The sequence below is a fragment of the Citrus sinensis genome, chromosome 1 (genome assembly GCF_022201045.2).
Source record: "Citrus sinensis cultivar Valencia sweet orange chromosome 1, DVS_A1.0, whole genome shotgun sequence".
Classification (NCBI taxonomy): domain Eukaryota; kingdom Viridiplantae; phylum Streptophyta; class Magnoliopsida; order Sapindales; family Rutaceae; genus Citrus; species Citrus sinensis.
Genome location: NC_068556.1, coordinates 23,984,876 through 24,001,621, shown reverse-complemented (window position 1 = coordinate 24,001,621; position 16,746 = coordinate 23,984,876). Strand labels below are relative to the sequence as shown.

Below are 16,746 nucleotides of genomic sequence, written 5' to 3'. Positions count from 1 at the left end.
ATTAAAAAAAGTCAGATTACTGATATGTTGCTTTCTGAAGGGCAAATTATCTTTCTTCAAGTCTTTTATGCACATTTAGTTTCTTTTGATTTTTTTTTTAAGATCATTTTTTTGTTCTCCAGCGCAATATCAGTAGCATCTAGGTAATTTGCCAGTGAACAGGAATAATTGAGCCTCACGGCTAAGACAGTTACCGGGATTTTTTGCTACTGAGTGATTCACTTAATTCAAATGTTGCTCTTTGTAAATTTTACTTTATTATAGATGGTTATTGTTACTGCCAACTTTAGTTTTGGTACCCCAGAAGTTTATGTGAGAACAACTTATGGCTTCTCTATTGCAATCTTTTTTTTTTTTAATATTGATTACACATCATATTACTGTATTATACAAATATTTACCATTGTTATTAGAGCAGACATTACACTGATATTTACAATCAAATATATAATTTGGGACTTACATTATTATATTTATTCTATAAAATACATGCCCAGGCATATGATTCCTCACAGATGAGGGATATCTCTTCTTCACTCACATTTTGAAAGAAAGAAAAACTTACAAATTAACTTCACATAATTTTTTATTTAATTAAGAGAGATTGAATTTATGAAAAATCAAACAATTATTCTCATAATCTTTCTTACCTTTAAGAATAATGGTTCACCGCTGCGCTATAATCTAATTGGCTCTATTGCACTCATTTAACTGAAAAGCAATGAGACCAATGGGCCTTTGGTCCAGTGGGAGAGCCCTTGCACTTAGAATAATGAGTGCAAGGGTTCGAGCCTCCATAAAAGTATTTATGAGGCTTATTTACAATCCTTCCTCCTTCCTCAATTATCACATAATTGAGTGGAGCTAGTCTATTCCTCACGAAATGATAATTGAGTGGAGCTAGTCTATTCCTCACGAAATGTGAATAGAGTGGACAGCCCTCGAATATTTGAGAGGGTTTGAAGAATTTGGGGAGCGCTTCAGAGGAGTACATGCCACGATGAAGGTCCCAATTATAAAATCTATGTGTAAATATTAATTATAATACCTACAGCCCTTTATAAACAATATTAAAAAAAAAAAAAACTGAAAGCAATGAGTTTATTGAAAGCTGGAAACATGTCGTGGGTGGTGACTCATTGGACTTTTAACACTCCTATGAAGTATTCGATTGCGTCTTCCCAATGAAGTATTTTAAGCTCGGGCTGACGTATTCGATTGCATCTCCCCAATGTGATACAGTGTGGACTTAGTGGTTGACAAACTATCTTGATTCAACAGAATAACACCAATAGAAATCTTCCATGTGGCGCAACCAATCTTCTTTAGATTGCAAAGACCAGAGCCACCTGAAAGTAAGCGACGTGGCTGATCTCAGTCCAGGGAATGTCAGATCATTATAATTACCAGAATGCCCTAAGCAAATAAACATTCAATAGCTATTTTCACCTATTTTTTAAAAATAAATTTTTTTTATAACAAGGATTACGCTGTTGTCTTATGCTTCTAATTCTCATTCATGTCAAATGTAGTACAATTATTTAATTATTAATCGTTTATTATCTTACTACTAAATTTGTGAAAAAAAAAAAAAAGTATAATATTACTTACACAAGCAGTCTTCTCCCTTCCAAAGCCCTCCTAGCATGCAAACCACACAGTTATATCCGTTAAAAGAAGAAATGAACCTCTTCACTACCACTACTTCCTCTTCTTCTTCTTCTTCTTCAAAGTCAAACTTCAATCTCTTTACTTCTTCACAAAACATCAACAAACATATCTCCAAATTCCCCTTTATAATCCCATGCAAAACAACCCATCTCACATTGCCTCCATGTTACTCACAACAAAAATCATCGCACAACACCAAGACAGAAGCTGTCAAGAATGCTGATGTCGGTATCGAAGAGAAGGAAGACTCATTTAATAAAGATCGTCTTGTGGTTCGGAGGCCGGTGAAGGAGCTCTCAGATGAAGAAGTTGGTGACGTGGCCGGTAGCGGGGGCGGCGATGGTGGGGTTAATTCATCTGGGATCATAGACGCCACTCTTAATGAGTTTGCGAAGAAGATGCCAATGTTTGAACCGGAGAGAATGGAATCTAGTTCTGGTGAGAAGCCGCTTACAGTCAACTTGGACTTGGCCTTGTATAAAGCTAAGATTTTGACCAAGAATTTTAGATACCAAGAAGCCGAGGAGATTCTTGAGAAGGTACCTTTTCTGTTTATTGCGACACTGCTATCTAGTTTGTGTGCAGTTTCCACACTATTCACAGTGATTCCGCTATGTGTTCAATTGCTCACTAATATATATATATATATATCTATTAGAAATGGTTCGCTCTGGAATTTTAAAGTGCTAGAACTTTCGGAAAAATGCATGAACCGTGCGTTTTAAGCACTCTAAATTTTAAACCTTTAAAACACCACGATTTTAAAATTTTCCCGATTTTTCCCCCACTTTACTAAAAAAACTCAAATATATATATATATATAAAAGTTTCAGGTAAAAAATTTTAAAGTATGGGAAAGTCAAGAAAGATTTTAAAAGCTTACAGCTTTAAGCCTTTTAACCATGCGGTTTTAAAGATTTTTCGTACTTTAAAATTTATGGCTAGAATATTTCTAATATATATATACAAATTGTTATAATTAGTTTAATAGTGGTTTTTGGGTGCATATAATTTTGTTTGTTAGCTTTAATTGAGTTCAGTGTAGACTATGGAAATAGCTTGAAAAGAAATTGTTTAGGTAATTAGATGCATTAAGCTAGCTTGAAGAAGATAAGATGAGAGCTTGGTGAGGGTTAAGGAAGGATTTCAATTGTAGAGTGGTTGCAAGAATTACCTTCTGTCTTCAGTTTCTAATTTGATTATAAATTAAAGGGTATGTATAGCATTTCTTCATTTATGTTGGAATGATGGGGTTGTAACTTTTTAGAATTTGGGATTTTCTTGTAAAATGACTTTCATTTTGGAATAATTTGAATGGAGAAACCTGTTTTGAAATATTTCCCATTATTGAGTTTACGGTTTGTTGAAATATTTGGACATTATTGCCGATGATAATTAAATAATGATTGTGTGTGACTGTATATGAAGTGTATAGATTATTGGCCAGAGGATGGGAGGCCGTATGTAGCACTAGGGAAGGTACTAAGCAAGCAATCAAAAGTAGCAGAAGCTAGAGCTATTTATGCCAAAGGTAGCCAGGCTACCCAAGGAGAGAATCCTTATATTTGGCAGGTTTGTGTTCTTTTCCTTGTATGCTACAATGAGATTGCAATTTCTGTTCAATGCTTTAAATTTTTCTTCTTTTCATTTTGCTTGGAAAACCAAGTAGCCAAGCAAAGCACTGATGACGAGTATTTATGGTTTCTGTACTTAATGTGTGATTTGGAATTCTAGAACTTTGTTTATGCTACTGATAATATAGTGGAGGGCTTAACATCCCTGGATTGCATTCATTTTCCACTCGATTGGAAAGGGATTCTAATCCTTGTTAATTTATATAGTTTTGTAAGAAAACAAGTAAAGCAATACTTATTCTTGATGACAATAACCAAAGGAAAAATGAACTCTGCTGGAAGTAATTTGTATTTGTTTTGAGTGTTCGTTACCATGTTCTGTGGATAAATTTTCGTCTTCACCTATTTTATGCTATTGATACTGAAATGAGGTGTGACCACCCTCATAGCTTTATTTGGATCTAGTCTTGTGAGATCCACTATCATTCACTTAGAGAGCTTAGAAAAGTTGTTGGTGCCTTTGATTCTATCACCAGGTAAATCTCTTTAAATTTGGCGAAATTCTTTTGTTGTGATAGGATTACCGAAACTGATTGAATGACTGCATTGTCCATGATCATTTCTCACATGTGAAGTTGACAAGTAGGTATTCTATTGCAACAGTGTTGGGCTGTTTTGGAAAATAAGCTAGGGAATATAGGGAAGGCAAGAGAGTTATTTGATGCTTCAACAGTTGCTGATAAAGGACACATTGCTGCGTGGCATGGATGGGCAGTTCTAGAGCTGAGACAGGGTAATATCAAGAAGGCTAGGCAGCTGCTCGCTAAAGGTCTTAAGTTTTGTGGTGGAAATGAATACATATATCAAACACTTGCTTTGCTGGAAGCTAAAGCAAATCGTTATGAGCAGGCTCGCAACTTATTCCGACAAGCCACTAAGTGTAATCCAAAAAGCTGTGCTAGTTGGATTGTAAGTCTTCAAAGTCCAGCTCCCAGGCTAATCTGTCATGAAAATTAACTTCTCTGCCATTGATGTGGCTTCAATGGAGTCTTCCTTATTGTTTGCGTCCATTTTCTCTGTTGCAGGCGTGGTCACAAATGGAGATGCAACAGGAAAACAACCTTGCAGCTAGGCAGCTATTTGAGGTAATCTTTCAATATCATAGAGAGGATGCATTAAAATCGCTCTCATTTTCTTCTTCCAAAATTGGAAAGCAAAATGCAATACTATGTGTCTGTGAAGCTTCAGTTATAATAATAACTGTATGCGTACATCTTCCGTTTTCATTTTGTAGAGAGCAGTCCAGGCAAGCCCCAAAAATAGATTTGCATGGCATGTATGGGGAATCTTTGAAGCAAATATGGGATTTATTGACAAGGGGAAAAAACTTTTAAAGATAGGCCATGCAGTGAATCCAAGAGATCCTGTTCTACTTCAGTCTCTTGCCTTATTAGAATATAAATACTCAACTGCAAATCTTGCTCGAAAGTTGTTCAGGAGAGCGTCTGAAATTGATCCAAGGCACCAACCAGTATGGATTGTAAGAACCCTTCCATATAGCAATGATCTGTTGGTTAACTGTTCCAGCTTCTTTTATTTCTTTGTAGACTACAAATTGATATAGAACAACTTGCACATTGCTGCATCTGAGTTCCCTTTTGTATGTGTAAATGTTGTACTTTACTTTCTTGGATTATTTTCAACAATGTGAGTACATTGCAACTTAAGTGACTGAACAAACACTCGGCTGTTTAGGCTTGGGGATGGATGGAATGGAAGGAAGGAAATTTAGATACCGCCAGGGAATTATACGAAAGGGCACTCTCAATTGACTCAACTACTGAGAGTGCAGCTCGATGTCTACAGGTAATAACTATTACACTGCGTAATATGATGTACCGAGGATAGGCTGATAGTCTACTTAATTCATCTTCTGCATATCTGAACTTCTTTGTTGACTGCTGCAGGCTTGGGGTGTTCTTGAACAGAGAGTTGGTAACTTATCAGCAGCGAGGAGATTATTTCGATCGTCACTAAACATAAATTCTCAGAGTTATATAACATGGATGACTTGGGCACAATTGGAGGAGGATCAAGGAAATTCTGTGCGTGCAGAGGAAATTCGTAATCTCTACTTCCAGCAGGTCAGTAGTCAGCATAATTCATCTTATGTTATCTTGCTAAATTGTAATCCATGGTCAAACATTGTGTTGCATCTGTATTGTGTGCTATTTTCCATTTGTGAAGGTTTATTTTGTTTATTGTAACAGCGGACTGAAGTCGTTGATGATGCGTCATGGGTTATGGGATTCATGGATATCATTGACCCAGCACTTGACAGAATAAAGCAACTATTGAACTTGGAAAAGAGCTCATACAAGGAGCCTTCGGAGTATTCTCCAGGTGATAATGAAAGTACTGATGATGAGGCATCAGTCAGCCCTTATTCTGGTTTGTATGTTGGAAATGACTTGGAAAGTGCAAGTGGATTTGATTTAGATGATTTCATTAGGAACAAGTTGAATCTAGACCCTGATCAGCTTGATGTTTTGCTGGAAAAAACATCTAACCCTTCAGTGGTGAGGAAAGTTAATTATCCAAGAAGAAGAATTTTCAGACCAGAAGACAAAACTGCAGCAACACTTGCCTGAGACCAATATTTAGTCACTTCATGTTGATGCTATAGAAGATGCATTAAGCATACTACATACAAGACCCTGTGTATAGGTCTATAGTTAATTGCCTTGTATATCAACAAAAAGCTACAGTGACATCTTACTCTAAAATTAAAATATTAAACTGCTGCTGATCAAAACTGTCAAGTGAGAATATCAAGTTGGATTATGTAGCATGTAAATCAACTAAATAGATCAAGAACATTTATTTAAATATGTCTTTAGTTTACAAGTTTTTTAATTCGAAAGAGCAATTAAAAGCACCTTTGAGATCCAAAGAATCAATGAACTTCTATACTCTTTGTGCATCGGAAGGAGGGTGTTCCTATCAATAATTTAAAACTTAAAATTACATTCGAAGCCCAAGAATCGGCCCAAGCAAATTAAACGTCGAGTCGTGCGTATATAATATTGGTGTCCGACAGGTCGTCTGATCACGGGAGACGTCAATGTATTAAGGTAGGGCAAAACCGCAAAAGCAACCGCAAATTTGATTAAATGATCAGTAGTCGTCTATTCTTGAAAATGATAGAGATTCGAGATTCCTTTGGCTTCCATATTTGAGGCATGCATTTATGTTCTTGAAGTAGTCCGAAGTGGGACGAAAGCCTTAAATACATAAACAATTGTTTTATAAAATGACCCATTATAATAGTGAGACAAATTTTTTTTAACACATTAATTAAATGATTTTATTGGATTTTCTTGTCTTCTTTTTGGGAGATTCTTAGAGTACCGTTACTGTATTATACTCATTTAATGCATGACATGACATGTGTTGAAGAATTAAATACAATTATCAAGTATATGATAATTTTTCAAAACAAATATACAGATGTTATACATGAAAAATTAAATGGGTGTAATTAAGCGGGTGTAATGCAATAACGGTGCTCTATAATCTCTCCTTCTTTCAACCACATCCGTTAGATTCCGATAGCAGCTGTAAAAGAATGAACAGTTCTGATTGATGAATGAATCACAAAGCTTGAGTGAGAAAGACTGGTATAGCTTAAAATTCTATAATCATATGAAAAAATGCAAAGAGATACAAAGTTTACATGTACTACTACCATACAAGCTTTTTGATGGCTACACTCTCAGTTGATAAGGTGCCTCAGATTATTATTATTATTTTTTAAACGGATCAAATAAGCCCTCTAAATTGTAGCCCTAAAATTCTCTTGGATCAACGAATACGTTACCAAATTGTTCCATCATCATCCTCTCCTCCTTATTGTCATCAGCAACACAATTCACTTTTTTCAAACACCAAAGATCTTGGATGCATGAAATGGAGGATTCTCTGGGAACATGTTGAATGAGAGGATCAGAGACTCCAAGCTCAGTGATAATCATCTTACAATGTTTAAAATTTTCAGCCAATCTTGATGCAAAGCTCAACACAGATTTCATTAGCTCCCCAAGCCTCTCTCCTTCTCCATAAAGACCATACAGGAAAAGAAACCCAAATGGGTTTCCAAGAGAGCTACCTATTGGCATTCTAACGCCAATACAAGGGAAAATTTTCACTTTTGCATGGCTCAAAGTTGCATGCAAAAACTTGAAGAAAGGATTATGAGACTTGCTTTTATGAATCTTGTATGCTTCACAAGAATTCCAAATGCTAAACATGACCCAAGAACTTGGAGAAGTTTTGGCAATAATGGTACCTTCATTATTATTCTCCTTGTTGTTCTCAAAATCAAACCATGCTTCTTCTTTAAAATAAGACACCCATGTACCCAAACTGAGCTTTTCTTTCAAGATTGAGTGAATATCTGTTGGGAACAAATCTTTGCTTCTGAGCTTGTTATTGTACAAAGAAATTGCTTGGTCTATTTGCAACTTCTCAATGTTGATATCTTGAGAAAGAACCTTCAGAGATAAGCTAACAGGTTGAACAAATATGAATAATGAGCTAAAATTCATGTAATTGCATCTACTAGTGAATAGATTCGTAGAAGCCACATTGTTTTTTTCAGTTGCAAGAAAAGTGTAGTGAGCTCCATTTCTCATCAGCCATTCCTCAACAGATTTGACAAGGTGGAATCCAATCCCCATTCGCCTATATTAGTTCATACAACTTTTACATGTGAGCAAAAAAAATGTGTAGAATTACATTTTAGTTCTTAAGGGAAAAAAAAAGTAAAAAAAGGCCACGGTCTCTTTGATATGAGTAAATACTGTACTAAGTTCGATCACTCATTAAACTTAGTAAATGGCAATTTGCAGATAATATTCATCTAAGAAAGTTATAACTCAAGCTTTTATCTAAGGAAAATATTTGGTGTAGAGAAAGATCAGAGAAATAAAGAAGAAAAGAAAAGAGAGAGTGTGGGTAGGTAGAGAGAGGACAAATTTCTGTCATCTTTTTCTATATTAAGCACAACTCTTTATCTGATGTAACGAGTTAATGGCTCCTTATAAATAAAATAAAGTGATATGTATAAAATTTTCCGAAGGGAAAAAGAGTGAAACCATTGTTGTTTGATAAAACTAATCAAAATTTTTAATGTTTTAGGACACGCTTATATATCTTTCAATGTCAACTTTTTTGTTGATCCTACAATTTTACTGTTGGTAGTCGTTTGATGTTGGTAATATGAATAATTTTAATTATTTAGTTAATTATTTTTTTAATCATAATTAGTTGAAAAAGTATGGAAAAGTAAGGGAATCATCATAATTTTTTAATTTACAATTCCCTACTTTTTTTCATAATTAATCATGATAAAAAAATTCAATTCATTAAATAATTAAAGATATTTATATTCCAAAAATAGTTAGATCAATAAAAAAGTTGAACCAAATGGGTTTGGCTGTGTTTTAAAACATCCGAAAAATATCAATTAATTTTGTCAAATAATAGGAGATCATTACACTCTTTTTCCTCTTTTCTTAATTAGGTTTTAAAAAGTTATCTTAATTAATATGCAACTCTTTTTCTCCCTATAGCCAAAGAATAATCCGTTGTCACCCAACCATTTTTTTTGGATGAACCTTGATAGAACGGGATAATCATCTTAATTATGTTCTAACAATCTGAAGCACTATGTTTCTTCAACTAAGTGAAGAATAATAATCAAGAAGATCTTTATAATAACATTACTTGTTAAAGGGAACACATTTCTCTACATTCCAGATCACTTAGTTAAAAATCATGCATTCTTTAAAATGAAACTGTTTTTTTCTCACTCACTGAGGAAAAAGTGGCTTGAAAATTCATGATGCGATTATTATCAGAGAATTCTTTCTTTCACCATGGTGGTAGTGAACTTGTTATAGATATACCAAATCTCATATATATCATTTACCAGCACCATGCATCATAAGCTTAAAAAATTTTCACAGTCAAGTAATGAGAAAAGATCATTGTAATTTTCATATTCAACTTCGAGAGAGAGAGAGAGATAAAAGAGTATATACCGATGCCTCGGAGAAACTCGAAGGCCTAAAATACAACCCAACTTCACAATTTGTCCCTCAAATTTAGTCCCTACACCCTTGATGCATCCTCTCACAACTCCGACAAGCTCCCCATTTTCCCGCAGCTCGGCAACCTGTTGCCCATTTTCAAACAATTAATGTTAATTAATAATTATTACTTGTCTAGCCAGTCAAACTATTATTAAAATGTTCGTTGATAAGATCTCATATGGGGTCTATAAAGTTGCCTCTCACTGCATTTCTAGCTATATAGTGTAATGCAATCATAAACACGGAGAAAAATGCTAAGCAAGTTTGTACGTTGAAGATAAAAGTAAATATGTACACAAAAATTACAAAAAGAAATTGCATGTATATATATGCAGTTGCCCAAGAGAGGAAAAAGAATAAACCCACCAGCATAACATGAACAGCATAAAACCTAATCCTACATAAAGGGTCTGTCGTCATGTTTGTGAATAAAGCGACCCCGTTTTTAGACCCTATTTCACATTTCTTCTCGAGCTTCCCCACCACTTCAACATCCCTAGCTTCATTGAATTCCCTTATCAGAACTCTGTTCTCCATTCCCTTTTCTCAAAAATTTTTCCCTTGCTATAAAAGAAACAAGTTGGGTTCCAGACTAAGGTTGCAAAATCAAAAAAAACTTTTCAGCCATAAACTCACGCCTCTCATTTCACTCTCATGTGCTCATGAATTATTTATACACGCACGCAGATACGTACGTATATCCCTCTAAGTTAATAATAAAAAGGTGTGTACATATATCTGAGACAAGGATTCTCTCATAATCCCTGCCTTAATTTTTGGGCTTTCAAAATCTTATGTGTAAATTGTTTGTCATGTATAGCTAAGAGTTATTTCTTTAAATATGGTTGTATCCTCACATTTTTTTTTCTGATATTAGACAATAGATGCTAATGTGTGTGTGTATATATATATATATCTTTTCTTTTATTTAACACACAGTTCTTGAAACTTCAAACAAATAAAATTGTAGGCCAAACATAGAGCCCCAGTAGTGTTTTGTTCGTTTGTTGTATTTGAAGTTATATTCGCTGATAGCCACTTTCCATTGATGTCTCAAGTATAGAAGTGACAAGGCATAATAAGCAAAAGCCATGTGAAATGTGAAGAGGTTGGCCTTGGCCAGCAGGCAAATGCATGGAGTTTGATCAATTAATCATTTGATGTGCTAGTTTCGGATCACATCTAGCTGTTGCTCAAAAGTTTTCTTCCAACTTATAATTGCTCCCTCTGCCCTGCTGACCTCAGCTGCAAATTCTCTGTATTATTTTATAGCACCTTTAGACGTGTAAGAATAACCCTAATAGCGAAATTATTTGATTCTTATAACACTATGCTTCGGAAATTATTGACTCTTTTTTTTTTTGATGAGAGGGGGCTCGTTAAAACGAGCTAGACAGGAACAAAGCGGGGTTGAGTAACCCCAAACAAATCTTTCCAAATAATGGGATAGATACCCACAGGAGGTTTAGAGAAAAAGTGCAAGCCAAGAGGGACTGAATGAGCCATATTGGCCATGAAGTCCGCGGCTGAGTTTGCTTCACGAAATATATGGGATATGGTTGTCTGCCAATTTCTACTTAGTAAATCCCGGATGGCTGTTATTAAGGCATAGAACACATTAGGAACGACCACCTACTTAGAAATCATTTGCGTAATACAAAGACTGTCCACTTCAACCAACAACCTTTTTATGCCTACCTCCCATGCAAGAGTTAGACCCTGATATAGAGCCCAAAGCTCAGCCATAAGCACTGAACTCTCCCCAATTTTCATACAAAATCCGGAAATTATTGACTCTTTTTTTATTATCAAGGTACGTAAGCGATAGGTCAAAGAAGCCTTCTTTTATTTCACTGCTTGCTTGAGAGATTTCTCTATTAAACTACGGATCAACTTGAGTGATTACACAAAATTAATTTCCATGTGGTAATGAGTTTGGGAGTTCTGTTGTTGCATCTAGCTAGAACCTGGACATTTTGCAATGACAAATGATATTGATGTAATTATAACTGAGGTTTGATAAAAGAGTCAATTAATACTTTTAATTAACATAAATAATGAGTACTTGCTATTTCCGATGTATTGTATAGAAGCCAAATGTGTAGAGCCCTCAAGATTTGAGGACAATAATATAAGGTTAAGATAACTATTACTTTTGAGTAAAAGTTAAGACGTATAACCATTTATATGATATGAGAATCAGACCTATACACGAGGTGGTCCCTTCTTTTTCTTTTTTATCTACATTTCCTTCATCTTCGTAGATTCGTTTCTTCCTACTTATTATTGTTATTATCCTTATTTGGGAAATTTATTAAACAGTCAAATCAGATAACACTGATCAAGGGACTTGAGCTTTACTTTGCGGATAGCTAAAGCCGAAAGGAGAGCAAATTAATAAGAACACAAGCACTTACAAAATACTATGCAAGAAGAAAAATAATACAATTAATCCAGGTAAAACGAAGATTTAGAAAACCATTATGAGACTGTAAATTCAAAATCACTCATTTTATTTATTTATTGTTTAATTCCTAGCATATTCAAGAGTCACAAGATGAAAAGATTAATCATGTAACGATGCAAGAATCTATCAGGAGTACGTAAACATGCAAATTGCGGAAGAACCCAAAAAAGTAAAAACCTATTAGCTAACAATGACGCAAGACGTGGACCGACTCTAGGTTAAAATCAACTCATTAAAATCTGAAATTCGGACTCCTTTGCCCCAGCAACCACCAACAAATAAACAAAATCGTCATAATACACAATCATCAATAAAATGCTTGCTCGCAGAACATTCATTACAACATTGACTTTATATTGATCGCTTCACACCAATCCATCACTCACGTAGCTGTTCTATCATTCTCTTGAGAAATTAATGAAAATTCACCACCGTCGGATTTTGTGTGGGGATCATTAATTCTCTCGTTCGTTTGATCGTCGAGGGAATTTTGGAGTCACTGGATGGCTGTGTCTTCGCACATTCTAAATGACGAACAAAAGTTAACTGCGTGGCGTGATTGAAATAAGTTAGTGAGCCTAATTCGTGCTCTCATGCTTAAAAGCCAGCTGAGGATTGCCCCAAATTAACTTATATACTTACTCAAAAATTTAATAGGCAAATATGTGATAATCTTGTACAACCATCATGCCGCAGATCGATCTTTTTGCTCACTATTTAAAACTTAGTTCACAAGTTGATAGTTGTCCCAATCTTTGATATAAGATTATCTCTAACAAGATTATCTTTGTAAAATAGTGTTAAAACTAAATATTTGTACCTACTTCACAAAATAAAAACGTGAGTAACATCACCCATTAAATCGTTATTTTTTAATTATGTAATGTTTATTAATTATTCTTGGGAGCAAGCTCTAACCCGTCATTGAAATTCTGGGGTACTATCTGAGATTCTTCTCTAAATTATTTTCAATTATTCTTCCTCCTATGCGTGTATGTGCAAACGTCATGAAATTTTTTTCATAAATATTATTGCAATGCACAATCTTTGCCATTCTAATGCAACCACACCTTTTTTGGACCTTATCCATTATAAGCAATAAATTTTGTTCAGTTATTAGCGTTTGGCTTGTCATGAGGTGTAAACCAACGGTAACTAGGGAAGAGATAAAAGAGAGTACATTTGAGCTTTTTTCTTTTTAAAAAAAAATTATGGACATTTGAGCAAGAGTACCAAATCCGCCCCCCTAATGCACAAACGAAATAAATTTGGTTTGTAGTTTGCCAGTTAAAACAATAAGAAATAAACGTCTTGCAACTAATTTTCATTTACATAAAAGAGTAATGATATAGACACAAATTATTGTACAAATTTATTTTGTACAAACTGATGTGACATTAATTCATTAGTTGAATTAAATATCTCTTGACCCACATGATTTATTTATATTATTTTATATTTTCATTCAACCAATTAATTAATATCACATCAGTTTGTACAAAATAAATTTATATAAGAATTTATGACTGTATTATATCACTCTACATAAATAAAAAAAATTCATCCAATAATCGGATAGATATATAGAAAAGTCATTTCCTTTTTTATCAATGTAAGAAGAGATTCTAGTCTTTTGGAGCTCTAGTGCGTTCTGAAATTAATTTTGTATAATAACATTTGTGATCTAACCCCCATCAAAATAATCAAACTACCTATAATAGAGGTCTTGGACTTAATTGAGATAAATGTAAAATTATGTTTTATTTTGAAAATTATAAATGTATAGAGACCCATGCGTTAATCGCTCAATTACCCATTCGAACAAGTTTGAACAGGTACACGCATCTAGACCGTCAGTTTGAACTTCTCGTGCGTGGTGGGTCCAAAGAAGAACGCCAAACACAGACACCGTAACTGAGGACTTATCAACTTAAGAGAAAAAAAAGAGAGAAAAATCGACCCCTAATCCGTGATTAAAACGACACAGCACAGCACTACAGCAGCAACATAAATCGCCCTCTTCGAGGTTCCTTATTGAATTAGTTACGAAGAATCAACAACTTGATCAGTTAGAGGTACGTTATCATCAATGATAAACATCCAACTTTTATTATCCGAAAAATCCTTCTATATTTACTTATCTTTCATCTAAATCCGTCGCCGTTTAGCTGAATTTTAGTTCAATTAATTTCTTTGCCTGCTCATGCTTTATTTAATGTTCAGTGCAGTCTATTACCGTATTTAGTTAAATTTAATTAAACCTCAAGTTAAATCTTGGTATGTAGAAGCTTCTCGACGATTGAACCGACTTAAATTTTTTGAATTTGATTTACTAAGATGTATACAACTGATCTGAAAGTTGTAATTTTGGAGAATTGTTGGATATCAATATGTTTGTTGTTTAGATAATCAGTTAGTTGAATCTGAGTTTTGAGTACGGATTGAGTGTTTGCAGATTTTCCGAAATAAAGTTTCAGCATCATGGCGAGGATGAAACCGCAGGCTTTGTTAATTCAAAGCAAAAGGAAGAAGGGGCCTACACGAATCAGTGCCAAGACGATCATCATTTGCAATTTAATTGTCGTGTTGATAGTGTTGTGCTTAGTTGTCACATATAGACATTGGTCGCATTCACAAAGGTTTTGTTATCCCCTTGTTATTGAATCTTTTGATGGATGATTAAGTTTTTCGTTTGCTAGTGTTGTAACATTGTGGTAATTTTCTTTTAGGTCAAATGAACAAATAGGGAATGAATCGTCAACCGTTGAGGTAGTCGTTTAGAGTTCAAATTTTGATGTGTGTTAGTCTGGCTCCTACACTGTGTGATCTGCTAAGCTTATTTCTCTTTCTATGATCAAGGATGATGCCTATGCGGTTTCAAAGAAGTTTGATCTTCCTGGCCATGCTGTAAGTTCGGTTTATGAAATGGTTGCATGTTTTACTTCTTAATTTCTATATGATGTGAAAATTTGATTTCTTAGAGCTAGTCATAATGCTTACTGTTTGATTCTGTACCCAAATAAACAAATTTTCCTATTCACCTCCTGATATTGTTACCTTGTGCTTATTCTGTGCCTTTTTCCTGTGTAGGTTTTAAATACATCTAAAGGTTATATAATAGTGGAACTCTTCAAAGATGGTTCACCAGAAACCGTGGATAAATTTATTGACTTGTGGTAAGTATTTTCAGGCATCTACATCCTTTTTTTTTCCAGTTGCGAATTGTCGCTTCCTTTACCGTCTTTGTTCTCCATAGATGCGTGAACTGCTGATAATCAGTTAGTCTTATGCTCTTATTCTATTAACTTGTTCTTTCATTTGGGTCCTCGATGGTGTATAGATATATTTATAATTTTGTAGTAGCATTGTATTGCAGTTTTGTGTGGATGTAGCTTGTGATCCATGACTCTTTGAAAACTACGAGATTTATAACTCCCAACAATGTTTTTAGTCCTTAATCAACTAAATGCTCTCTGGGATCACAAACATTCTGCTTAGTGCATGCTGCTTGTTTTATTATACTCAAAGAACCTCAAAGTAAATTGGCTTTGCAGTCAAAAGGGGTACTTCAAAGGTATGTCTTTCCATCATGTGATCAAAAACTATGTCATTCAAGCTGGGCATTCCAAGGATCTTGCAGCTGCTGATGAATGGACATCAAGAGGGAAGATCCGCAGTCAGCTGAGGACCAGGTTTTCTCTCAGCACCTTATATAGTGTTTGCCGTAGTGCTGGGCCTACTGTATATATGACATGATATTTACCTGTTTTCGACTAGTCCGAAGCATGAGGCGTTTATGATTGGAACTGTAAAATCTAAAGACAGCAAAGGATTTGAGCTATACATTACAACTGCACCAATACCAGATTTAAATGATAAGCTTATTGTGTTTGGACGAGTAGTGAAGGGTGAGGATGTGGTGCAGGTAAATAAAATATATGTTTGATTCATAACCTGAATTGATATTGCCAATGACTCAATTGAAGCTAACTTGGAATTTATGCACCTAATCATATTGTGTAATCAGGAAATTGAAGAGGTGGATACAGATGAGCACTATCAGCCTAAGTCAGATGTAGGGATCATCAATGTGACACTAAAGCATGCAATATGAGGATGTATGCTAAGCTACCGAAAAGATTTTACACCTAGCCAAGTTTCTTGTTGTGCTATTGATTTTCGTATTAATCTTGTATTGCTGCTGCTAGAACGCTTGGTTCAGGTTTTCTTTCTTGTCTCTCCCCGTTTATTGTACTGCAGGGAGAGAAGGGTTCAAAGAAATGTTGTTGCATTGTTCAAAAAAGTAAAGGTTTGTACTTCTTAGTAGGCAAAATACACAATTTTGTCAATTTCATATTGAAATTTTTCTTGTAAAATTTCATGAGAAAATGTTTTTAACTTATTGCGGCCTTTTAAAGGTGACAATCTGTTACTGTGTCAATCTGCATTGCTTTCTTCTTCCCATGTTGGGTTGAATCAACGGAACGTCGGATCCGTTACAGCGTGAAGACTTGACGCCGGTGGCATTACTTGGGTCTGTGTCGCGTAACTTTTTAAATAGAATTTCTTTGGAGCCAAGTTTTTATAAGTAAATATCTTATTGAAAAGTTGTTAGTTATTTGATTATCAATTAAAATTTTTATTAAAAATTATAAAATTATTTTAGTACAAATAATTAAAGTTATGTTATCAAAGGTGTGAAATATGATTGCGAAATAAATAAATAATATTTTAAATAATTTATTAACTCTTTGGAAAAAAAAACCTATAACCTTTGCTTTTAGAAGTTTAAAAAAAGAAAAGAAAAGAAGTCATAATAGAGGTAAAACATTTTCTAAACCTCCAAAAATTTTATTTAAGATACAATCAAACAACACAA

At 34.4% G+C, this 16,746-nt stretch overlaps 3 protein-coding genes across 3 annotated transcripts; 2 read left to right on the top strand and 1 right to left on the bottom strand.

The window, feature by feature from the left end:
- Window positions 1-1,614: 1,614 nt before the first annotated feature.
- Window positions 1,615-6,134, top strand: LOC102619642 (protein high chlorophyll fluorescent 107). Its single transcript, XM_006488780.4, has 8 exons — window positions 1,615-2,210; window positions 3,100-3,243; window positions 3,909-4,214; window positions 4,331-4,390; window positions 4,540-4,785; window positions 5,001-5,111; window positions 5,213-5,389; window positions 5,516-6,134. Exons 1-8 carry the CDS (start codon window positions 1,647-1,649, stop codon window positions 5,894-5,896), a joined length of 1,989 nt encoding a protein of 662 aa, XP_006488843.1. The 5' UTR covers window positions 1,615-1,646; the 3' UTR covers window positions 5,897-6,134.
- A 959-nt stretch (window positions 6,135-7,093) lies between these two features.
- LOC102619934 (probable N-acetyltransferase HLS1) lies at window positions 7,094-9,937 on the bottom strand. Its single transcript, XM_006488781.1, has 3 exons — window positions 9,767-9,937; window positions 9,350-9,483; window positions 7,094-7,988 (listed from the first exon to the last, which is right to left on the bottom strand). Exons 1-3 carry the CDS (start codon window positions 9,935-9,937, stop codon window positions 7,094-7,096), a joined length of 1,200 nt encoding a protein of 399 aa, XP_006488844.1.
- Window positions 9,938-13,771: 3,834 nt separating this feature from the next.
- LOC102620210 (peptidyl-prolyl cis-trans isomerase CYP21-4) lies at window positions 13,772-16,292 on the top strand. The gene is made up of 8 exons (XM_006488782.4): window positions 13,772-13,942; window positions 14,323-14,506; window positions 14,597-14,636; window positions 14,727-14,774; window positions 14,958-15,043; window positions 15,422-15,559; window positions 15,645-15,792; window positions 15,895-16,292. Exons 2-8 carry the CDS (start codon window positions 14,349-14,351, stop codon window positions 15,979-15,981), a joined length of 705 nt encoding a protein of 234 aa, XP_006488845.1. The 5' UTR covers window positions 13,772-13,942; window positions 14,323-14,348; the 3' UTR covers window positions 15,982-16,292.
- Window positions 16,293-16,746: the final 454 nt, after the last annotated feature.